We start from the raw sequence: 25,363 nt of genomic DNA, 5'->3' as shown, positions 1-25,363 counted from the left end.
TACCCTGTCCACCAGTCTGTCTCCTAGTGCCTAAGATGGGACTGTGCCTACACAGGCGCTCAAGAGATGGTTTCTTTGAGTCAGTGTACCAGTGGCTCAGCCAGAGATAGGCCATCTATTTTATCTTGAAACCAATTTAAGTACAGGGGGAAAGCCCTAAAGTTGGACTGAGAAAGCCCGGATCTGAGTAGCGGCTACGTCATTCAGTAAAGCAGCATGCAGGAAGTGCCCACTCTGTGCCAGGCACTGGGGATCCACAAACCAACTCAGTGACTGCAGAAGGGTCCAGGGATGGTCAGTGAGAGCGCCTCCCGCACTCTTGATCCCTGGGTGGACAACTGCCCCCAGGTGGATGTGAAGCTATGATCCTCCGATCCGCGGGTCGTGTCTGCTATCCGCAAAGAATTAGGAAGGTGCTGTACCCGCGGCGGCTCTGCCCAGTGCAGTTGGAAGGGGAGGCGGTCACACACACAGAGACTGACCACATGAAAGGTGCTTTCAGAGCAGCCCGAGCCAGACCTGCGGGGGCCCAGGGCCCCCCGGGAGTCACGCTGCCTGAAGCAACCAGGGTGCTCTTAGTGTGACATTTGAGCTGGCGCTTAAAGAACGCGGAGGACTTTGTCAGGCCACATGGCGGTAAGGCAGGGCATCCAGGGACGGGAGAGGAGCAGGTCCCAGGGCTCCGAGGTGTGAGAGGACAAGGCATGTGTGGGGCGGGTGCGGAGGTTGCGGGAGGGGCAGGGGGAGGCGTGTCCCTGGGAAAGGTCGCTCTGCCTTTGGGAGGAAGGAGCTGGGACTTGTCCCAGTGGAAACCCAAGTGAGGTCTTTTAGGAGTCAGGACACAGGATCCGAGCTGGTTGCTTGGAGGGTGGACCGGATGGGAGGAAAGAGGACCGTGGGCTGGCAGGCTGTCACGGTGATCCTGCTGAAGGCCTGGGTGGGGCGGCAGGGCGGGGAGGAGGAGCGGCTGGTGACAGGATACATCTGCAGGACTGGAGATTGGCTGGCCTGAGCAGGAAGGGAGGAGGAGGCCCTGGGAAGAGCCTGAGGGACCTTCCTCCCCACCATGACCTTTCCACTCCAACGCTTTCTAGCAACCATTGGCGCTCAGAGGGCAGGCATGTCCCCGTCCCAGAGCTCGGCTGCCCTGGACTGCAGCTCTGTACAGGTGGATCTTACACGGGAGAAGCACACACACATTGAACTCACCTTAAACTCTCCCACCACAGAGGGATCTTCACTCTCGTCTGACTTGCCTCGGTACAACTTGAACGTATCAGAGAAGTCGGTCAGGCCCTCAAATTCCGCCACGTGCTCCAGTTCACAATCGTATATCTGAAAATCGGCAGCAGTTTTCATTTCTTATTCATATGCAGACAGTGTCTAAAATCACAAGGGCTGACGACTCTAAGGGAGGGGTGAGGCTGTGCATGGGGGAGCAGGAGCCCTTGTGTTCCTGGCAGGAATGCAGAATGGTGGTCACTTAGGAGAGTCCCTGCAGTTTCTTATGGAGTTTAATATCCACCTTTGCTACAATCCAGAAATCACATACATATTTAGCAAAGAGAAATGAAGAACGCATCTGAGTGGTATAAGAATGTCCATAGCGGCAGATGGATAACTGTAGGAGGTGCACACCATGGGTTATTACTCAGCAATAAAAAGGGATGGCCACTGTTACACACAACATGTTGAGTGTCAGCTCTACATGTCGGGCTAAAGAAGCCAGACCTGCAGAGAATGCACCCTGAGGTCTTTGGCGTAAGGTATGAGAACAGGCGCACCAGTTTACTGTGATCCAACTCAGACCCCGGGCTGCCCCTGGGAGCCAACAGTTCTGCAAGAGTGACTGGCACAGAGAAGTTCTCTGTGGTGATGAAAATATTCTTTTTATTTTTTATTTTTTTATTTTTGACAGGCAGAGTGGACAATGAAAGAGAGAGAGAGAGAGAGAAAGGTCTTCCTTTGCTGTTGGTTCACCCTCCAATGGCCGGTGCGCTGTGGCCGGCGCACCCTGCTGATCTGAAGCCAGGAGCCAGGTGCTTCTCCTGGTCTCCCATGGGGTGCAGGGCCCAAGCACTTGGGCCATCCTCCACTGCACTCCCGGGCCACAGCAGAGCTGGCCTGGAAGAGGGGCAACCGGGACAGAATCCGGCACCCCGACTGGGACCAGAACCCGGTATGCTAGTGACGCAGGTGGAGGATTAGCCTATTGAGCCGTGGCGCTGGCCGAAAATATTCTTTTTTAAAAAAGGTATTTATTTGAAAAGCAGAGTGACAGAGAAAATGAGAGAGAGAGAGAATCTTCCAGAGTGGCAGAGAAAATGAGAGAGAGAGAGAATCTTCCATCTGCTAATTTACTCCCAAAATGGCTGCAAAAATCAGGGCTAGTCCAGGCTGACGGCAGGAGCCAGACACTCCATCTGGGTCTCTTGTATGGGTGGCAGGAGCCCAAGCACTTGGACCATCTTCTGTTGCCTCCCTAGGAGCATCAGCAGGGAGCTGCATTATAAGGGGAGCAGCCGGGACTCCAACAAGCACAATGGCAATGTTTTTTGTCTTGTTTGGGTTCATTGTTTATATAGGTGTATACAATTATCAAAATCCATTGAATGGATCACTTTATTGCACATAAGTTATGCTCCTATAAAAAAATACAGAAAAAGGGAAGAGGAAGAAGGATGCAGCAGCAAGGTGGGGGAGAGAGGAAGAGGAGAAAGTGTGAAAGGGATCTAACAGCCCAGTTTGGCCATTTTGTTCTTTATATGCTGGGGTTTCTTGATCTACATTCAGATGTTAGGGCTATCACAAGAAAGAATGTGAGTTTTCCATTTTGATGGGGACAATTTCAATGACTCGCTAGTTCCACTGAAATTCTTTTCCTATATATTGTTCTGAAAGCTTTAGCATTTGATTCAATCGAGTGCATTACAAACCAAACAACTGAATGCAGAATTGAAAACTCAGAACGTTAACAAAGGTCACGGATAGCCTGCCTTGCCTAGCTCTGTAGCTTGCCTTTGTGCTAGGCACCCATGCCCAGCTGTGATTTTACTCTGCATACATGTGCTAGAATCGACTTTTCAACTGGGGAAACTGATCTCTGTACAGAAGACTGGGTGAAGCATGCTGGCATCTCATAACATTCTGCAAAGAGCACCATGACATCCGGGCCTCCCTGAGTCAAGCAGGATAGTGGTTGGCTTAGTTCATGTAGTGCCACCATTCCCATCCCTGTGCCAGGTGCCCCAGCCCCACAGTGGCCATCATGTAACCACAGCTCAACAGCTGTCCTCAAGCCCCGAGAATCTTCTAGAAGCCAAAACCCATTGCAGGAGGGCTCTCCAGGAGGCCAGAGGTTTTCCTGTCCTTCCCCAGAAGCACTGTGAAGGTTTTTTAGCTCTGCCTGGAGTCAGTTTCATGAATGTTGAGTCTGCTGCCCACACCAGTCTAAGTCCGGGTACCTTGAGTTTGGAATAGCCCTTCTGAATGTATTGTCCACATTTTTCATGTTCCCCCGAGGAAGCGTAAAATTTACTCCACCAGTCAACGATTTCTTCCTCCTACAGACATGTCAAAATGGAAACATTTTTAGTGATGAGATGGAGTTCCAAGCTATGCAGGAAAACTGCTAGGTAACAGCAGTCTCTGACCTGTTATCAGTGAGATTGTACATAGGACTTCTGTTTACATGGGTGATGGACAGAGTGCTCATAATTCTTCGCTCATAAACTAGAAGCAAAATGATCATCCTTCACCCGTGAACTGTATTTGGCATTAATGTCCACTGCTGTTCTAGGTGACTTTCTTACATTCTATAAACACAGTCTTAATTTGTCTGCTTTAACTTTTTTTTACCCAGTTGTGTTGATATTTATGTAAACAAATGAAATATAATACCTCCAATATATGGTCATTGGGAGAAAGAGCTTTGAAAATTTTACAAGGTGAAGGTGAAACAAAGGTAAGGAGTCATGATGGTCCATTTAAACCAGCTGATCCTGAATCCTTTGAAGATTCAGGTTCAGTAAGTCTGAGGTAAGACACGGGCATCCAGTTCATGTGTCATGAGTTTCCCAGGTGATTCTAGCAGGGAACCAGTGTCAGGAAGCTCTGGTTGTGATGAGTGGTTCTTGGTTGGGCAGAGGGATAGCATGTTAGTCACTTGAGGGACATCCTTAGATGATCCTGCCCAGATTTATAACCAGAGTCGGTCCACATCAGACCCATCAATTGCTTATTTGGACGTACTTTGGAAATAGTGATGGGATATTAAGAAAGGCTATTTTTATTTCTATATTTATGTGTCACAAAGTTGGCAGAAGATATATGAATCTTAAAAGTAGAGCATTGGTGGGAAGTATCACTATGCTCTTAAATCTGTATATATGAAATATATGAAACTTATATAACTTAAAATTTTAAAAAATTTGCATGAAAAGACAGGATCTTATTACCCTCTTTGTTACACCAAATTGACTCTCATGTTGTAATCCCAAGGCTTTGGAATATACAAGTATTTTTCCCTTTTATAAAGATATAGCATTATTAAAAACCATCCTTCCATTCAAAAAATAGAGAAGTGTGCACAATAGTTACCTTTTCCGTCAGCTGTGCATGCCCATGTACGGTCACGAGGAGAGCAAACCATATCATAGATTACACGGATATGGAGACCCCATGAAAATTAGATTCAGAGAGAAAGAGAGGAGAAATTATTTCTCATGCATACTTTATCTTATCAAGATTTTGATGGATTCTTTAAATTACTCTAGTCAAGATGTTCTCATCATTAAACACACCTTATCAGTTTCTCCTCTGAAAATATGCAAAAGAGTTACACACAGTATCCAAGTGAAAGGCATGGAGGTAGCCACCCCGGTCTCACATCTTCAATAGCTGGGTAATCTCATGGTCTACTAACACAGTGGTCACACGGCGGGGTGGGGTGTGTAGAATGGCTCATCTCTCTGTTCCAAACCTTCCATTCCATGTAACTCCTAAAGTATATTTGCAACTTGGCTTAACTCTCATCCCTTCAATAACTCTCCTGTCACTAGTTTTGTATGATTACAATATCATCAGGTAGGTGCCTGCTGTTGACTTTTTGCCATGCCCTTGTTATAGCACTAAATAGTGCTCATCCATCAAAACTTTTCTAATAAAGGGTGTCAAGTTTTATTTATTGGCCAAATCTTTCTTGTTGAATATTTGCATGGGAGAATCCACTCATGATCTCAAAGTACATCCAGAAGATGAGAGAAGGGAGAACTAGAATGTGGGGACTTCACTTTCATCCTGGTACCTGCAGCACCACAAACCAAGGTTGCCCTCAGCAACAGTTTGAAGAAATGCTACCTGGACCTCCTTCATGAAATCCTAATTTCAAGTTCATTTCAAATGTGGGGAGAGAACAATTCTCACTATGAGCTCTTCCCACCGCTGCTATGCGGGAGGCTCATGGGACTTCTGTGGGTGTTCCTCAGTACGGTCTCGACTGACTTGTTCAGTACAAGAGAATTTCCCAGAGAGGCCGAGAGACAGACAGATGTGTCAATTCTTTCTATTAGATTCATTCCAATGCTGGATTAAGGGTTACATCATCATAGTTGAATTGAGATTTTGGAGAGAAGGATTTTACACCAAAAATAGTTTCACGTTCTCAATGGTTCCTGAGTTCAGATTTTTAGAATCTGTTTATTCATATCTATTTTCCAGCTGTTCAAAATCACTTCAAAAAATAATGGTTCATGACTTAAAAAGCATTACTCAAGACAAGATGCTGACTTTAAGTTTTGGGATTCACATGGGAAAATTTACGCATGCCTATTTCACGTGGAAAAGTAACCGAAGCAACTGTTGTGACTTACTGTATTATACCCAATAATGAATTTAGAGTAGCAAATCATTAAATGCTTCAGGAGATTCTCCTTTCCTTAGACTGACGACAGTCAAATTTGTTTAAAGAGGACCATTCACTCCAAAATCTACTAATAGAAAGAATCTGAAAGAAGAAGTCAAGTCTCTAGACTGAGACCCCACAGTCCCAAGCGCATCACGCATTTTATCATACATACATGCACTGTCGTTGGTGAAGTCATTTTGCTGAGTGCTGTTGACATGCTGCTTAAGCACTGGAATTGGAAGACAGTTGTTGAGATGGCCAGGTAAGAACGTCCGTGTGATCTGGCTAGCACTTGACCAATTTGGCCCTAATATTATTTCTCAGGTTTCTGTGGTAGCGCTGAGCCCATTTGTTAAGCTCTCTGATGGCCGGTACAGGGCAGTGCCCTAAGTTTCCAGAGCATGACACTTTCACCCAGAGCCACAGCCTTCAAGCCTGCAGCAACAGCATGGATTTGACCCATTCCCTCGGTTTACCCAGCTGCAAGGCCTGCACCGAGTTAGTGGCAATATATTCATTACATGTATATTATATACACATGTAATACAGGACATCAGCAAGCTTGGCATTGGCTCTTCCAAAGTTCAACTCTACTCACTGGATTTTGCATAGATGTGTAAAGTCTACCTTACTGAACAGGGAAACTCAGGTTCTCAGAGGAGATTCCAACCAGCTTTTTTTCTTTTCTTTTCTTTTCTTTTCTTTTCTTTTCTTTTCTTTTTTTCTTTCTTTCTTTCTTTTTTTTTTTTTTTATCAGTACAGGGCACCTCAACTAGCTATGAAGACAGGAAGTAGATTAAAGTCATTTGTAGAACAGTGGGATTGACAGATACTACCAAACCTATGATGTAATTCAACCAATTCTATTATGTAAACTGAATTCTTGAACTGTGTTGCTAGAGTATCCTACCTATCTGTTACCTGTTGTTAAAAAAAAAATGGGTGAAAATATTGGCATGGATTGTTTTATTCTTCTATTTCCACGCCAATGGTACTTAGGGCTACCGAGTACACAGAAGACATATAATAATTTATTGACCATGGGAAATGGTAAAACAGGAGGCAGATTACCAAGAAGGATCTTAAACTGCCTTTTTCCAGAGTACTTGTGAAATCTACATAGAAGATTTAAAATATATTGTACTTAGCCTTCTCTCACAGGGAATATTTGGGTATGAACTACTCACTGTGACCTACAGTATGGGAAATTAGACATGGTCATTTATGAGCATGTAGGATTTCAGAGGTAGACTCAAACACACTGCTGCACAGTGTTGGCTGTGGAGACCCCATTTAACACGGTCCAATTGTTAGTGAGTTTAATGCACCGGGAAGGAAGTAGATGTCTTTAAAGGCACTGTTTATGGACATAACATATTAAAGTGCAATCATGTGCATTGTGGGCCAGTTTGCACATTAAAACATGCTGTGAAAGTTCATCTTCAATGCCAAAAGAAACAGGGAGTTTTTTTTTTTTTTTTGGGGCTGAGTCTTTTTTTCCCCTTCCTTCTTGCAGAAGTCGTTAGGATGGTTTTAAAATAGGGTTCTGAGTGAGTATTTCCACCAATTTCTTCATGCCAAAACCACAGGGAATTTGTACACTGACAAATAGGGTCATTACAAATCTATGACACTTTTGCTTCATGCAGGGATAAAACCTGGCTTGTTGCATGGATCCCTGTTCTGAACATTGCAATGCTGTCAGTTTGTAGGCAGAGTGTCTATACCAATGGTCTCACACATGCGTACTCACTGCAATCTCTCAGGGAGGTTTGAATACATACCTATATGTCGGATCCTCTCCCTCTTGGGGTGGGGCCTGGGTGTGGTGTTATTTAGGATTCCTGGGTGACTATTAGTGATAGTTGAGGACTACTAGTCTACTTGATGAGTTCAAGATTTATACTCTTGTCTTTACTCAGTCCATGGAAAATTGGTTTGATGATGATTATCTTAATTGCAGTGACTGGCTGGTGACTGCATTTACCCAATGCTCGGACATCTGAGAGATAAAAACTGACAGTTCCAAGGATCAGTTCCGAAGCCTACCTTAGAAGCCAGTAATGGTTTGGTGTCTTCTATCTCAATAATGGTATCCCGGCAGGGGGGAGCAGACATCAGGGAAGCTGCAAGGCAAACAATTTCATAATCTGAGATACTTAGGAAAATACAATGGTAAACTTTCTTCTCCAAGTTCGAGTTCAACAGTCATAGGGTGGATGCTAGAATTTATTCCTGGATGACACTGAAAAAAGAGAACTACTACCTGAATTTAGAAAATAACCCAACAATTCATCACTTTCCCCAAAATATAATACAGTTTTAGACATTTTTGTGGGGTTTTATGGCTCATTTTTGTTTTGGACAATTAGTCCAGGATTTATATATCAGAAATGCTCAAACAAGAATGTGTCAATCCATGTCTTTAGAGGATACAGAAGTGGATTTGTGTATGTGGTTACATCTAAAGGAGCCTTCTTAGAATTTGTTTCTATGGCACAGAAAATAAAGAAGAGAAGAGAGGTGAGGCATGGTGGGGAGTTGTGCGTTTCAGGTCTGAAATTGCAATGGCTTGTTCCCACAGTACATGGAGAGGGAGAGACACACGCCCCGACTTTATGTACAACTTCCCAAATAGTCATGACTCAGGATTTGGGGTTAGAGCAAGGGGCTCAGGGACAGCCCCTGGGCTCACCAGGTTTGCAGCAGCTCCAGGAGGTTCCAAGGTTTTAGATGGGGGTGGATGGGGGGGCGAGGCCAAGTCTCCCTTTTATTAAAGAGGGCACCAAGAAGTCACATACCCAACAAGGGGCCCAAATCCAGACAGAATGAACTCTACCAAGCTAAAAGAACCTTCTGTTTAACCCACCAAGGGCATAAAGGAAGGGAGGGAAAAAATGATGTTTAGGTGCCTACCACATGCCCATCATCGGCCTAAGCACTTTTACTTACATGATCTCAATCTCTCAACCATCCTATACAGAGTGTCCCATCATCCTCCTTTTAAAGACTTCAAACAAATTGGGGCAGTAGTTGTGGCACAGTGAGTTAAGCTACCACTTGAAACCCTGGCATCCCATGTAAATTCTGGTTCAAGTCCTGGCTGCTCCACTTCCCATTCATCTCTCTGCTAATACACCTGGGAAAATGGCAGAAGAAAGCCCAAGTGCTTGGGCCTCTACCACCCATGAGGGAGACCTGGATGGAGTTCCAGGCTTCTGGCTTCAGCCTGGCCTAGGTCCTGCCATTGTGGCCATCTGGGAAGTGAACCAGCAGATACAAGATCTTTGTCTCTCCCTCTTTCTATAACTGCCAAATAAATGAATAAAATCTTAAAAAACTAACTAAAAAACAAAAACTGAAGCTAAGAGAAAGCCAGATATTTGCTTTGGATCTAACAGTTAGTACAAAACTATAAGTAATCACACCAGAGATGGAGCAAAGTAGGTGCTCAATAAATATCAGAAATGAACAGGGTGATGTTGGCATTTATTAAGCGATGATGATTTGCCAGTTGCTGGGCAGTTTTGTATACATATGGCACACTCAGATTTGTGAGCAGTCTCTGAACTCCCACAAAACCCAGACATCTCCAACAATCTGGCAGGTGCAGCCAGACGGGCACGAATGCATGAACACCACAGCATTCAAGTTCCCTCTTATGTATCAGCTCTCCACTCTACCATCCCCACATGAAACAAAGCCTAAGGGACAGGATGGAGAGGGGATGGCTATAATGTATATTGCCAACAAGAGGTCAACCGAGGTACACTCCTCAACTTCTACCCTATCATTGGTTTTAAGAAAGTACCAGATTTCCCTCTTCTGGAACTCGGCACTCTTGCCCAAAATCCACTTTAATCATAGAGAATCACTAACCGGGAGCCTGCTGCCGTGGGCCCAGCCTCGTCCTGGGCACTAGACCCAAGGAGGTCCATACAAGAGATCCTGCCACAGAGTTTGCAGCATTTGTGCCTTCCTTTTTTTTTTTTTTTTTTTTTTTTAAGATTTTATTTATTTGAAAGACAGAGTTACAGAGAGAGGCAGAGAGAGAAAGAGATGTCTTCCATCACTGGGTCACTCCCCAGATGGCCGCAACGGCCAGAGCTGAGCCGATCCGGAGCCAGGAACCAGAAGCTTCTCCCAGGTATCCCATGAGGGTGCAGGGGCCCAAGCACTTGGGCCATCTTCTACTGCTATCCCAGGCCATAGCAGAGAGCTGGATCAGAAGAGGAGCTGCTGGGACCAGAACCAGCACCCCTATGGGATGCCAGCGCCTCAGGCCAGGACTTTAACCTGCTGCACCACAGTGCTGGCCCCAGCATTTGTGCTATCCTAACAATTTCATGTATTCAAACCAAAGAACTTTTGCTCATGAGAGCAGTAGAGAACATGCTAGGAAATACGTTCTATGTAGGAAACCCAAATATAACAATTCCTGCAGTTACAAAAATCTTTCTTGTTCTAAAAAAAAAAAAAGTTGCAATATTAGGCACCATCAGTTCAGCACAAAATGTTTTGCATGGGGTATTTCTTGATAAACACATGTAAGATTTTGCTCAAATGTGATGATGAATTTGTTTCCCCCTCTTCTCTGAATTAGGGACACAGGATGTTTAGAGTCACATGCTGAATGCATTTCTAAGGATCAGTGAAATTAATTACAAACCATATGGAAGCTTAAGTAGAACTGGCTACCCTCTGGTGTTTAACTAGAAGGCATCTGTTTGTCTTGAAGCTACCAAGGATCAGATTAATGAGGGTCTTCCAGTCCTCCACTGGGGTCTGATCTAACGAGTTCAGGGGTCTGGGATCTTCTACACTGATGTGACAGAGCCCTCAGCCCCTAACAGTCCCTGGAACAAGGTAACTAAAAGGATGTAACTATTGAAATGAGTAACAGCAAAACCCCTGTATCATTAGCCATTATTTATTAGGGAACTCTAAGTATTATGCAAAGCTCTATCATTTATGTATTAATTATATGACCTAAGGCAATTCATTTAAATTCTTTCTGTAAGGATAACAAGGACATATCTTTCGAACTACAGCACAAAATGTTGTGATGTGTTAATGAGGTGGAGCAAAAAATGAGAAGCAATTTGAAATAAAAATCTCCTCCTTCACTGTGTGTGGGGAGGGTTTCCTTGGATTTCCCCACCAAAATATTTACCACACCATTCTGCTTTGGCCCATTTCCTTTTCTTCCCTGCTGGGTTCTTGCTCTGTGGGTGTCTTGGTCCCTTCTTTCCCCTAAACATCTAGAATGGTACATGGTATTCAGTGAGTGATCAATAATCTGTTGGGGCCAGCATTGTGGCATAGCCAGTAAAGCTGCCACCTGTAGCACCAGCATCCACATGGGCATCAGTTCATGTCCTGGCTGCTCCACTTCCGATCCAGCTCCCTGCTAGTGGCTTGGGAAAAGCATCGGAAGATGGTCCAACTGTTTGGGCCCCTGCCACTCATGTGGGAGACCTGGATGAAGTTCCTGGCTTTTGGCTCAGCCCTGGCCATTGTGGCCATCTGGGGAGTAAACAAGTGGATGGAAATTTTCTCTCTTTCTCAGTCTGTCTCTTCCTCTAATTCTGGCTTACAAAATAAGTAAATAAATCTTTAAAAAAATCACTTGCGGATGGCTGAAGGCAATTACTTCCTCCTTATTTCTCATGTGGGTATAGCTCTCCTTGCATTTCCAGGCAGCTTACTAAAAAATAAACAGGAAAAGCTCATGAAGCACTTAACGTTTCCTACACAGAGTTCTTGTGTTCATCCAGGAGCCGAACATTTCAGAAGGTAATGGCCTGAGCCTTGGGACTCCCCACACTATGCCAGAATTGCAGCCTCGCTCTGCCACTTACAGCTCTGTCACCTGGGAAGGTGACAGAGTCCACTGTAAATCAAACTCTTTGCTCTTCTGCAAAATCTGGACACTGAAGACTTACCTTGGGAAGGTTTGGGAGGACTCCACCGGATGTGTGCAAAAAGCCTGGAATGTTACAGACTTGCGTTTTACCTTTCAGCTGAGGCACGATGTCCTCCTTCCCTGCATACGGATCACAGCGAAAGCGGTCCAGGCGGTCGATGGTACACTGGCCAACCACGGGCTTCCGTCCAAACTGCCTGTGGTCGATGACCTTGATCACCAGCGGAGGCATGTACAGTTCCTCCTTGGGCAGCAACTGGGAGTCATGAAGGTAGGTGTCATTTCTCTTTTTACAAGATCTGAGGACAGCAACTTTACTAATAAATCCCCAAGGTGGAACCCAGATTCTTTTTGTCCAACTGGCAATAGCCCAGGGGACTCACAATGAGTGGGTGAGTAACTTCCGCCCTAGGCAAGTGGCTCAGTGCTTAACAGCATGAGCTGCCAGCCAGACTGCCTGGCATCAAATCCTGGTCCTGCCACCGTGAACTGCAAGACTGAAGGGAGCGTCTCTAATCCCTCTGTGCCCTACTTACCTCATGAACAGTAGTAGGCTTGTTAATATATCAAGGGTCTTCAAAAAGCTTATGGAAAAATGTATATTATGACAAAACTATGCATGTGTTTCCAAATTGTTTGCACTAAAATTAGCTTGTACTAATTTGCAATATCATGTCTGAACAGGATCTAGTTTGAGGCACTAAGAAGGATTCGACATGGATGGAAAAGAGCCCCAATTTGGGGCTGGTGTTGTGACACATATTAATCTGCTGATTAATATGCCACAGCCTATGACCCAGCATCCCATATCAGAGTGTCAATTCGAGTCGTGTACTTATGATCCAGCTCTCTGCTAATGCACCTGGGAAGACAGGAGAAGGTGGCCCAAGTTCTTGGACCTCTGCACCCATGTGAGAGACCTCGATGGAGTTCCATGCTCCTGGCCCATCTCCAGCCACCGTGGCCATTTGGAGAGTGAACCAGCAGAGGGAAGATCTTGTTCTCTCTCCATAACTCAACCTTTCAAAAAAATACAATAAATCTTTGAAAGGAAAGAAAAGAGCCCCTATCAGAGCAACATGAATTCTTCTAAGTTTGAAGCAAAAGCATTTAATTTATGGTGAAGCTTAGGTGGGAGAGTACTGAAATCATTGATGCCTTATAAGAAGGTTATGGAGACAACGTTCTAAAGAAATCAGCAGCTGACAAATACATAACTAATTTTAAGAAGGGAGGAGGTGATGTTGAAGAGGAAGTTTGCTGTGCAGACCATCCACATTAATTTGTGAGGAAAATATTAACCTTGTTGGTTCTCTAACAAAAAAGGACTGATGGTTAATGGCAGAAATGACCAGAATACAAGAGACATCCCAATTTGGCCAACTTACATGATTCTGGCTGAAAAATTAAAGTGGGGCCAACTTTCTGCTTAGTAGGTACCAAAACATTTGGGTGGACCCAAATCAGCTGCAGACAAGAGCAAAGTTTTCAATGGAAACTTTAAACAAGTGGGATGAGATCCTGGGACATTTATTCAAAGAACTGTAGTGAGAGCCGAAACATGGCTTTACCAGTACGATCCTGAAGACAAAGCACAATCAGAGCAATAGCTACTAAGAGGCAGAAGCAGTCTAGTTAAAAAAAGGAACTGGTCACAAGCAAAGGTCATGGCATAGGTCTTCAGGACGCTCAAGGCTTTTTGCCTGTGGAACTTCTGGGGGGGCAACGACAATATTTGCTTATTAGGAGTGTGTTTTGAGCAAGTTAGCCAAAACTTCAGCAGCAGTATGTGTGGACAGCCCTTCTCTACCATGACAATTCTTCTGCTCATTCTTCTTATCAAACAAGGGCGGTTTTGCAAAACTTTTGACTGGAAATCATTAGCTCAGGTATCCACCTTACAGTATTGATTTGGCTCCTCATAACTTTTTTTGTTTATAAATCCTTAAAAAAGAAAAAAAAATATTCCTTAAAGGGCACTCGTTTATCTTCAAATGGCTGGTATCACTACTTACAAAAGTGTCTGGAAATTGATGGAACATATATTGAGAATTTGTGGTTTTTCATTGTTATCTTTTAATTGCATGGACTTTTTCCAGTGCCCCTGTACTTGCATGTCAAGTATTTAAAATAGTACCTGGCCTGCAACCAGTGTTCAGTATGTGTTAACTCATGTGAGATGGAATCAGGGTTCTTCACCACTGACCCTAAATTCTGCCTGCACAAGGCTAACAAGCCCAGAATGTTGGTGATCTACTAGCCAAGTCCTGAGCAGAAGTTAGCAATGATCAAGATAAAACTGAACCTTCCATGGAAATAACTGTGGCCGGAAGTCTTAGAGCCCTGGAAGTCCAGTGCCAACATGGGATGCTCATTTTCCTCGACTCCTCTTGGTTCCTGCATGTGAAATTTCATGACCTTGATGTTGCTGCCTGATTAGGGAATCATGGGCTGGCCTAGGGGCCTGCTTGGTGTATCTTACAAGTGAGTTTCTATCTCTCGCCTTACAAAGGAATAAAAGCTGGGACTCTCTCAGTGGTTTCCTTGGGAGTGAGCAAGCATAGGTGGGGTGGCCCAGGGATAACCACCTTGGGATTCTGACTCGGAGTAGGAGGGTGGCTCCACCTGCAGCATTTTAGGGGAAGATCACAGGGTATGGAGCTGGAAGGATCAAAGCCCAGACCATGGCCCACTGCTTACTAGTCATATCCTCCGGTGTAAATAGTTAACCTCTTGGCTCCTTCAAAGTGGGTGTAAGAGGGAAGAAAGTGTCCTCTCCCCAAGGTTGGAGACGAAATGTCCAGGTCTGAATGCACTGGCACTGAGACAGAGCTGTTATGGTCTGGACATGCCACTGCATCATAGAAGGGTGGCCTAACACTCACTGTGAGGTTGGATAAATCACTTCCCCTCTTTTGGCCTCAGTTTCCTCATCTGGAAAATGGGAGGTTAAACCCCATGGTCTTAAGAGTTCAAGAGCAGTGTTTTGGGGTCACCAGGGGCAGAAAAACAACTGTGGTGGGGAAAGGAATGGAAGGTTCTAGGCTCTCTACTTCTTCAAGCTAAGCAAATGTCTTTATTTTGACCTTCATTATATAGAAGAGTACCATCCCAGGGCACAGTCTGGTTGTTGGGGTCATGGACCCAACGCCCCTAATGGGTTCTTCCACAGAAGCCCCTTCCCCAGATAGCCAGACCTTATCCAGAGGGTTCTGGTCCCTGTGCATCTTGGAGACTGATTTCAGGTTAATATTTCGCCCTCAGGGGTTTGACCAAGAGTTTGGATAGAGAGCTGACTAGATGCAAAGTTTACTAGAGAAATAAGTTAAGTATTGCTTATAGATACTTTTGTGTTAGTGAAGTTGTTTGAAGTTTAAAAAATTTTTTTTTAATTTTAGAGGCACAAAAAGAGAGAGAGAGAGAGAGAGAGAGAGAGAGAGACCGAACTCCCACGTGCTGGTTAATTTGCAGTAGCCACCACAGATGGGGCTAGGCAAGGCTGAAGCTAGCAGCTGTAACTCAATCAGGTCTGACATGTGGGTGGCAGGGACCATCACCTGCTGCCTCTCAGGGTGCACAGTAGCAGGATGCTGGAGCCAGAACTCCAACCCAGGCCCTCTGGTATAGGAAGCAGGCATCCCAAAGGGCCTCCTAACCTCTATGCCAAGTGGGGATCTGAATCTTTAAGAAATCATTACTACAGCATGGTGATCTAAGGGAGAAAATTCATTGACAATGTATTCATATTTCAAATACAACTCTGTTCAACACACACAGTTACATAGACTGATACTGTACCACTTTCATGAAGAGAACAGAACTTGGAAAGTTGGGCGTCTTCTTAAGGTTTTTGATCACCACCGATTCTACCCTTTCCCCTCCACACTCCACAATGAGACTGGGGGATGTGACAGAAGCCATCTGGTAGTTTTTCATGTTTCTGAGGCCCCAAGCTAGAATCTAAGAAAACAATTGAAAGATAAGGGATGGGAAGCCAGTATACTAGAAGTAATATTCAAAAGGAAAAATTCTTTCCTGATAACTGGTGAAGTCTTCAAGGTTGATTCGAACAGCTTTGCCTAAAATACCTGGGAGTGTGACCCTAGAAAGTCTGGAGGCCAAGCAGAGTGGGATTTTGTCCCTTGCTCCGTCCTGAGCCACTATAAGGGCACAGCAGTTAAGAACACAGGGCCCAAATCCTGCCTGTGCTACAGACCAGCTAGGAGAACACCCAGAAGGGAATTACACTGTCCATGCCTATCCTGCAAATAGGACTCACAGAATTAGCCGGCATAGGGTTAGCCTGGGGTTCAAGTGTCAACTTAACATAGTGTCTGACAGACAGGCATTCAACAATAATTGTTGTTTAAAAGCCTTAGTTTTTGAGAACTTTTAGCAAGACAGTTAGAGGACAGAAATCTTAAGGTAATAGCTGTTTGATAGGACATTGTCCATCAAGCTACCCGGTTCACTCCACCAGCCTGAATCTGCCCCGATCACGCAACACATCACCACTCCCACTCCACCTCCACCTCCGCCTCCCTCTCAGGCCTACTCTGCTCACTCTTCCTCTCTCTTCCTGTCCACCTTCCCTCTCCAGTTCTTCAACTGATCCCCCAAATTCAGAAATATGCTGGCTCCTAGCGCGTGAGGACTTTAGTCTCTCAGGAATGCGGAAATGGAGCTCTCCTTGTTTCCTCCACAGCCTTCTATTCCCGTGACTATTTCAAGTGTTTGCACACATTCTCTAGGATGTAGAGACAGCAAGACAGACACGGAGCAGGATTCCACCTCTGACATGAAGGATTCCCGCTCCATCTGCTGGGATCAACCAAACTGAGAGAGCCACGAACCTCAATAGCGGTGAGCTGAACCACGGGCCTGATGCCCTGGGGGACCATATACAGATTTGGTGCTCTCTGAGAGGGCAGGATGGGAAGGTTGGTGCCGTCCTGTGAAATGAACAGGGAAATGTCAGTGGTTCCCTTTATTTGAAGAAAATCGTGACTAGAATTGCTCACAGGAGCTTGAAGCAGCTGAAAGTTTCAATGCGTGAGAAAGCAGCAGTGTACCTTGTCCCTCAAAATCAGCTCTGCGGTAACCAAGACGTCTCCGCAGGCCTTGTCTCCATTCAGTACTGGGTGCCAGAGGAGTTTGGGTGTGACGTCCATTTCTGAGTTCAGTTTCACCAGAGGGGAGCAAATGCTTCTTCCCAAAAATTCATCTTTGCCCTAGAGAACCAAGTGAGCCTTCAGGTCCTGAACACATAGCCCCCCACATTCTCTCTCTCTCTCTCTCTCTCTCTCTCACACACACACACACACACACACCCCACATGAGAAATTCTAAATACCCTACCACTTGGTCATTGTCAAAAAGTTCTATGACCACTTTGGGTGGATCCTGTAGAACTGTTTGGGGTTCCCCGTAGATTTCAACTTCATCGAATATAATTGTTTGGTCCCACGTGGGATTCAGGGTGGAGTGGATGATCTCAGTGGTTTTGCTTCGATGGAGGAAGGAGACATGAGCATATGGATCTGAAACAGGCAAAGAATCACAGTGGGGTCAAGGCTAAGTCCAGGTCCCCATGGCCCCTTGTTTCACCTGTAGGCTTTCCCTCTGGATCCGATAAGCTGGGACTCTTGCCACCCACGTGGCACTGGGATTCAGAGAGCAGGATGTGGTGGGGTAGATGACATAATGATAGGGAACAGCACCGCCCAGAGGCACCTGAAGTGGAGGCATGAAGTGTGCAGAGTACTCCCTTTCTGGAGAACATCCCCACCAAGGCTAAGGAGGCACCCCCTCTTTCTCTGCCAGTGTACTGCCCCGTGGCTGAGTGCGGGCTGTGAAATCAGATACACGTGGGTTCAAACCCCACCTCTATCCCTGTCACATCTCTAGTCCCTAGAGGCAGGGACTATGTCATCCTCCTAGCCTTTGGTTCCCTCCTCCACAAAATTGAAGTAAAAAACGTCTGCTGTAGTGCTGAGCGGGTGAAACAATATAAAGAATGTAATCTACTTAGGGCCAAGTCCATCACAGGGGGAGTGTTTGGTAAATGCTAGGTACTGCCATTGTGCCTTATTTCTATGGTAATCATTGAGTCAACAAATGTTTATTGAGTGCTCACAGAGTTTACAATCTGTGATAGCAGAAAATGCTGTCTCACTGTGTTGAGAATGGGATGAGGGCCATCTTGTGTACTAATAAGTAATCTGTGTTCTGCACGCTAAACAATTTCACCAAACTTTTTTATAGTTGGTTCTAGGTTCTGACCTCTCTGAGCAATGACCTAATGTCTAATCTGAAATTCTAGAAGGGTGTTAGGCTTTTAGCAGTTCAAGAAATCATCATATACATGGAACTCTTTGCTTTTGCCCTGACGATAAAGTATTGCATCTCAAACTGCAAGAAATGTAGTGTTGCGAAACCATGTCAAAGAATTCTTTGACTTTCAGTGATGGAGTGCCCCCTGGTGGAGAATATTTGAAAATGACTTCAGAAAACATTTTGGATCTGTGTATTAGGGGGTAACTTAAATCTGGTCTGTGAGTAAAGGAAACCATTCATCCATGTTGGCTAATATTAGTGCTTGGGACACGTTTCAGAATTGATTTGAGTGCACCAGAGTGTCAGGCCTTAAGAGCTGTTTCCACAGAAGGCCCAAGGAAGCTTTGCTGGGTATCTCATCCTGAAATGGAATGTCTTGTTCCCCCCACCTCCCTCCCCACCTCCCCATCCCACGATGGCTCTAGAACTAGCTACTCATGGTTCCACAGGCAAGAGCATAAGTCTCCAGGCAGGAAGTCCCACCTCCCCCATGCAAACCCTTCTCCTGCCAATAACCTGCCCGTTGGAACCAGTCCAAAAGTGATCTCTAAGGGTGATAAGGCCTTGTGGTTTAATGGTGATGGGAATTTGGAGAACAAGCAGCAAAGGAGGTAAACATGGACTCCGAACTGCTCCAAACCTGGTGCTGGAGGAAACTGGGTGAACTTGTCATCTTTTTTTGTTTTTCCTTTAACCTTGAAAGAGCTACAACCATTTAAAGGATCTTACTTTACCAATCAACCCAAGGGCTCAGGAATAAAGACGGCTTTGTGTGTAAATTGCCCTTCATGATCCTTTTTATTAACTAATCAATTAATGATTATTGGAATTAAAGATCACAGATCTTCTGTGTATTCCTGGCACCCAGCAGCAGTGCCTGACTCACTCTTTATTGATCTAATGACTGAGGAGTTTATTCCATGCAAATCAAATTAATCTCATAATGAAAAGGGCTTTTGTTGTTGGGAATGACCCAAAAAATCCACTTGCTGAAATGAGGAATCCGCAAGCTAACGCCTTCTAGGTACTAACACATCACGGGGGATTTTTTTCCTTTACCTGAAAAGCTGTCCTTATCTAAAGCTATGAGGTTTCTGGCTTGATAGATATAGCAGCGCAGATGGTAGATGTAGACTCCTAAAAAGAACAGGATGGAGATTAATTACAAGAAACGTAACGTTGTAAGCTGTGACTTTTCTGGACTATTTGGAGACTACACATGCTCAGATAAGCGTCACTGGAGTCTGGTTCTCCACGGCAGAGAGCACACAGAATAGTGATGATGATTTTTCCCAAGGCCGTCCTCATTCCTGTAGGATTACACTTACAGCGCTCTCTCCTCATCCACAGTTTTACTCTGTGCAGTTTCAGTTAACCATGGTCAACTGCAGCACAAAAATATTCCATGGAAACTTCCAGAAGTAAGCAATTTCTAAGTTTAAAATTCTGCACCATTCCGAGTAGCATGATAAAATCTACCTCCTTCCTGCCCTCTCCCACCCTGGATGGTGGGACATCCACCCTGGATGAATCACCCCGTGTCCAGCATTTCCATGTGGCACTTACTTCCTGCCCAGCTGTTAGTAACTGTCTTGACTATTAGATCCACTGTTGTAGTTACCACAGGGCTTGTGGTTTTTTTATTTATTTTTATTTTTTGCATCCTTTTTAAAAAGATTTATTTATTTGAAAGTCAGGGTGAGAGAGAGTCTTCCAATCACTGCCACTCCCCCAAGTGGCCACAAAGGCCAGGGCTGAGCCAAGCTGAAGCCAGGAACCAGGAACTTCATCTGGGTTTCCCACATGGGTGGCAGGAGCCCAAGTACTTTCGCCATCTTCAGCTGCTTTTCCTAGGCTATTATCAGGCAGCTGGACTGGAAGTGGAGTAGCTGGGACTTGAAATGGTGCCCAAAGGGGATGCAGGCATTGCAGGCAGCAGCTTGACCCACTATGCCACAACGCCAGCCCTAGTTTTTATTTAATAATGTCCCAAAGCAGAAGGATAGTGATGCATGCATTTTGTTCCAGTATATTGCTATAATTGTCCTATCTTTATTAGTTACTGTTATCAATCCCTTATTATACCAAATTTATGAAATAAACTATCATAGGTATATACATATAGGAAAAACACAGTATACACCAGATTCAGTACTATCCATGGTTTCATGCATCCACTGGGGGTCTTGGAGAGTATCCTCTGTGGATAAGGGGGGACTATTGTATTTAAAAAATATTATGGAAGCCTATGCTAAAAAAACAAAATACAGATAGCCCTTGGATTCAATCCACCTGGGACCAAAAACATTCAGGGGAAACATGTGGCATTGTTGCTGACATGTATTACATAGTTATATATACAGTGGTTACATCTGTATACCTTTTTCCCTTCGTCACTATTCCCTGTTAAGCTATACCAAGCATTTATGTTTTAGTAGGCATTGTAAATAATCTAGACATGGCAAAGCCGTATGGGAGATGTGGACAGGCTACACACAAATACTATTCATCAGGGCATCCTCAGACTGGTGTCCTCACACCAAGGCCCTGTGCATGTTGAGGCCTGCAGTTGGCCATGGTTACCAGGAGAAAATTACAGCTGTTGTAAACTGTGGATTCCGGGTACTGCCTATCATCTTAGACATTTAAAGTAAATCTGGGTCCCTTTCACACGTAGAGAAGCAGGGCTGTCTACAGTGCTTCAGCACCTTTGCTGGTAAACAGCTTTCTGCTAGAATTCTGTTGTTGTTGTTGTTTAAAATCTGCAACTGTTATTATACTGACCCACATATACACTACCCACCCCCAACACACACACACAATTTGACAGATAGCAGAGCCATGTGAATCAGTGCATTGATTAAACTAGTTGAGTTCAATGCTTGTCTCCAGTGCTTACAAACTGTAAGGCCCCGGGCCAGTTATTAATTTTCCTGTACCTTGGTTCTCCCATATTGGGAAAAGCAGACAATAACAGCATTATCTTACAGGAATGTTAAGAGGATTAAATGAGTTACTATATTACAGTGCCTGGCACACGCTAAGACCTGTGGAAGTATTTACTACTATTATAGGTTTGCCCCATTCCAAAATTCTTGAAGGTTACCATTGAGACAAACCTCTACTTAAATTTTGAGGCATTTTTCCTAATTAAAATAATACAATGAGTGCCTATTAGACAGACTACATTAAAATCAGTCATTTTGACACCTTTAATCCCAAATCTGATAGTTTTAAAACTATTTTTTTAAAAAAAGTTCTCTTTATCAAGTGATGAAAATGAAAGTCATGTTCTCAAGATTTTCATCATAGTTGGTGACTTGAGACAAAAGTTACGGGAGCGGAATTCACAAAGATGTGTTGGAAACTCACGGTCAAAGTTGCAAGAGACAATGGGAGTGTTTGCTCCGAACACAGCGGTGGCGCTGTGCTTCTGCTTTTCTGTGCTCTTTTCGTCTCCATCCTCACTGGTGTCTGCACCCTACAGGGAGAGAGGCAGAAAAAAATCAGAGAACACTGCCGAGCACCCAGTCATCTGACCAAGAGGCGAACGTCTCAAGCAGCTGGAAAGCGAGGAGATGGTCATCCAACCACCTGATGTCTCAGGAGGAACAAGGCTCCTGACCGCAAATGACTTCCCCAGAGTCACTCAGCTGGGAAGCACAGGAACAGGACAAAGCCAGTCCTTCTTCCTCAAGTGCCGGTCTTAAGAAACAGGAACCATGCAGAAGACAATGAAGGGGGTTAGGAGGGAGGTAGGAGGAAGAGAAGGAGCTGCAGGAGGGGGCAGGGGAGCCGGTACGGAATACAGAACAGACTGTGTTTCAAAACGGACCCTGACTGCCATCCTGTTTCCATCACTCACGTCCATTTTTTCCGTCGTTCCCTCCACCTGCCTGCTTGCCCCTCCCTGCCTTCTTTATCGGGCTTCCGTCTGAATCCTCCTCTAATTTTGTCAGCCACCCTTCTGCTTCCTCCCCCTCACACCTGCACATTTAACCTTCTCGGTTTACTGAAAAAGCCGCAGTTTCCAAGATGCGATCCAAGGAACCTGTGCCTGGGATTACCTGAAACAGGGTTCTGGAACAGACATATTTAGAAAGTGCTGGGGGAGACAGGTGTGCCTGCAACAGCTTTTCTCAGAACCTGTCATGTTTATGATCTATTCATTTTGCAAGAATTACTGAGCACCTAGGGTGCAGAGCTCTCCCTCTGCCTCTTTGCACACTTAACAGAACCCTCTATGGAGCTGGCGGTGTTGTATGAAACACTCGTATTTCCTCTATGTCAATATTATGTGTGCTTCATCTACTTGTTACTTACAAGGGCGCCTTCAAGTTTGAAGATAGCAGCTGCCCCATGTGTTTCTGAGGGAGCCATTTTTCTCCTCCAGCGTCTGCGGCGGAAGGTATCCGAGCTCCGTTGTTTCCAGTGGAATTTCCAGCCAATTAAAGAAGCATATTCCCAGCCCTCCCGGTCTTCATATTCTTCCATGGCCTAAAAAAGAAGTAAAATGCTTAATGATAATAACAATGATATTCCTTAGACTCTACTGATAATGCAGGTTGTTTGGTCAATCAACAAATAGCATCGAAAATCAACTCTTTGCCAAGCACTGTTCTGAGAGCAAAGAAAGACACAGAGCAAAGAATGACCCTTGCAGAGTTGATGGGTTGTGGGAAGAGAGAGAGATCATTAGGCAATTGCAGTGCCACACGATGATGGCATACGGTGGACATATCTTCGGGCTGCACACTTTATTCAGACTTGGTAGTGGGGTGAAGTAAGGGGACTGTTTCTCAGACTGCAGTTTTCTTACTTTATTAGTTCCTAAGAACGCGCTGTTGTGATACAGTTTGGAAAACAGCAGTATCTTCCCTTTAGATATGATCGAGGAAAATGACTGTCTTCTTCCCCTGGTTTTAATGTCTTGTTTAACACAGTAACTGAACAACTAATAATTAAATGAGAGACCAGAGTATATTATTTCTATACTTAATAACTAGTGAGTATAGTACTTTTCAGCTTAAAAATAACTATCTCAGTTTTCAGTGGTTTGTTCTACCCTTTTGACAAATATGAATGCCTACTACATAACACAGAGTGTTAGCAGCTAAGGAAAAGCAATAAAAAACAGGCAGTGTTTGCCTTCATGTGGTTGGCATTTTAGTAGTAGAAATTTTATATAAATACCTTGAAAGTATGGCTGAATTTAATAAAAATAACACCAAATAATATTATAATCTTAGATTCATGTGAGTTATTATTGTAGAGTCTGATTTTTAAAAAATTAAAAAAAAATTTTTTTGAATAAAGATAAAATCCAGATTAAGCACAATCTTGTAACTGACTCTATAGGACCATTAATAGTGGCAATGAGATAGTTCTGTAGCCAAGGGAGGTAGCTTAGGGAACATGATACAACTCCCAGAAATCTCATCAGTAGAAGTGGGCCAGTCCCAGGTTTTCTGAGTGGCGGTCCAGTGTTTTGTCCCACCTCACCCTGGTGTTCTCACTGGGAAGGAAGGAGCCAAGTGTCTTCCATAACCAAGATTCATCCATTCATCAGCTCATCCACTCTACTACATTATTTGTTGAGAGCATGTTCCTGAGCTAGCAAGGAGGCACAAAGATAATGATGGCTCCATTTCCACTCCCAGGATGTTTGCTTCTCATAGGAAATAACTTCATAACAGCTCTGGAATCAGGCATTTGGGGCAATAGAAAGAGTTCCTGTTTAGAACTAGCCTAACCTGCACTCAAACCGCAGCTCTGTCGCTTACTAGGTGCATGAAGTAAAGGAATCTATTAATCTCTTGTGAGCATTATCTGTAATATGGGGATAAAATCCAGACCTTACAAGACTGTAGGTGATGCGTATTCAGAACCTAAAACTACAGGAGGCACATAAAACATGCCACTTACTATCGTGAAGAATGTATTTTTCCACTGATTTTATGATCATTCCCTTTAAAGCTTTATAATATCCTAATTAGATGGGATATTACCATTTTGCAGATGAGACAGTGAAGTTGGGATCTAATCCTTACATATATTGTTACAAGCCCTATAGTAGTATTGCCTCTAGGATATTTTGTACCCAAAATAGTTGTGGTTTCTTTTAATGCCTTCATATTAGTTCTCAACATTATGCCTGCCTCAGAATCACCAGCAGGACTTGCTGAAATGGAGGTTGCAGGGCCCATCTCTAGAGTTTCCAAATCGGTAGACTTGGGGTAGGCATGTCTGCCCAGTCCTGGGGGTGGTGACACCATTGGTGGGGTGGGTACACTTCATGCACCCTGAGCAGAGTATTGGGCCCTTGATTTACAAATGGTTCCAACAACCAAGTTAACTGGAACTCCCTGTGGTCTAGAAAGCAGAGGCCCGAGGCCAGTTCCCTTCTGCGGCCCCTCTTACCCGTGCGGTACTGGAAGCGGTCTGTGTTAAATCTCTCTTGCGTTTTCGGACCAGCCTTCGCCGTCTGTGAGTGTGATACATTTTCTCCGCTGCAACCCAGGACTTGGGTTTATTATCAGGAGGAATAGTAATTCCATACTCCCAACCTTGAGAGAGAAATGCATTTGTCAATTCACAAATAAACTCCAGGAAATGTTCTTATTTTCTTTCCTTCAAAACGTTGTCTAGTCTAATGACCGACATAAGCATCCCTAGTCCAAAGAGCTCCAAAATCCAAAAACTTTCCGAGTGCCATAACACCACAAGTAGAAAATCCCACACCTGACATCATGCAATGGTCACAGTCCAAACACAGGTGCACTAAAAATACTGTAGAAAATTATCTCCAGGCCATGTGTATGATATATGTGAAACATAAGCCAATGTAAATGTTTAGATGTAGCTCCTGTCCCCAAGATATTTCATCATGTTTATTACAAATATTCCAAAATATCCAGAAACTCAAACACTTCTGGCCCCAAGCATTTTGGGTAAAGGATGCCCAATCTGTATGCGGCTTTCATGATTCAGCCAAACTGAGCGCAGCCTCGCTCCTTGGCTCGCCCCGCAGAAAGCTTCCTTTGTGGGCAAGGCGTCTCCTCTGCTCTCCTGCCGCCACTCACTCATGGTAACAGAGTCATCTAAGAGAAAGCCTAGTTCCAGAGGCAGAAGGGGACAGTGGGTAAGGTGTGGCCCATGTAGTCCCACAGCCTCCCTTCAAACCCAGCACCACCCCG

The 25,363-nt window shown here is 44.5% G+C and overlaps 1 protein-coding gene across 8 annotated transcripts in view; it reads right to left on the bottom strand.

The window, feature by feature from the left end:
* The window catches only part of MYOF (myoferlin), a 176,003-nt gene that overhangs the window by 22,264 nt on the left and 128,376 nt on the right, over window positions 1–25,363 (bottom strand). For 4 of the 8 annotated variants that reach the window (XM_070057611.1, XM_070057607.1, XM_070057610.1 and 1 more), the window contains 14 exons: window positions 24,588–24,733; window positions 22,491–22,664; window positions 21,540–21,648; window positions 19,227–19,304; window positions 17,190–17,371; window positions 16,904–17,062; window positions 16,685–16,783; window positions 15,630–15,791; window positions 11,922–12,087; window positions 7,955–8,031; window positions 6,078–6,134; window positions 4,600–4,611; window positions 3,465–3,563; window positions 1,210–1,335 (listed from right to left, as the gene is read on the bottom strand). In XM_070057611.1, the coding sequence (XP_069913712.1) occupies window positions 1,210–1,335; window positions 3,465–3,563; window positions 4,600–4,611; window positions 6,078–6,134; window positions 7,955–8,031; window positions 11,922–12,087; window positions 15,630–15,791; window positions 16,685–16,783; window positions 16,904–17,062; window positions 17,190–17,371; window positions 19,227–19,304; window positions 21,540–21,648; window positions 22,491–22,664; window positions 24,588–24,733 (1,646 nt within the window). The remainder of the gene's footprint in view (window positions 1–1,209; window positions 1,336–3,464; window positions 3,564–4,599; window positions 4,612–6,077; window positions 6,135–7,954; window positions 8,032–11,921; window positions 12,088–15,629; window positions 15,792–16,684; window positions 16,784–16,903; window positions 17,063–17,189; window positions 17,372–19,226; window positions 19,305–21,539; window positions 21,649–22,490; window positions 22,665–24,587; window positions 24,734–25,363) is intronic. The other 4 variants (XM_008270211.4, XM_051823936.2, XM_051823938.2 and 1 more) reach the window with 2 other exon arrangements.

This window comes from Oryctolagus cuniculus, chromosome 15, assembly GCF_964237555.1.
Source record: "Oryctolagus cuniculus chromosome 15, mOryCun1.1, whole genome shotgun sequence".
Taxonomy (NCBI): Eukaryota; Metazoa; Chordata; class Mammalia; order Lagomorpha; family Leporidae; genus Oryctolagus; species Oryctolagus cuniculus.
Note: the sequence above shows the minus strand (reverse complement) of the source record. Positions and strands in the feature narration are given on the sequence as shown.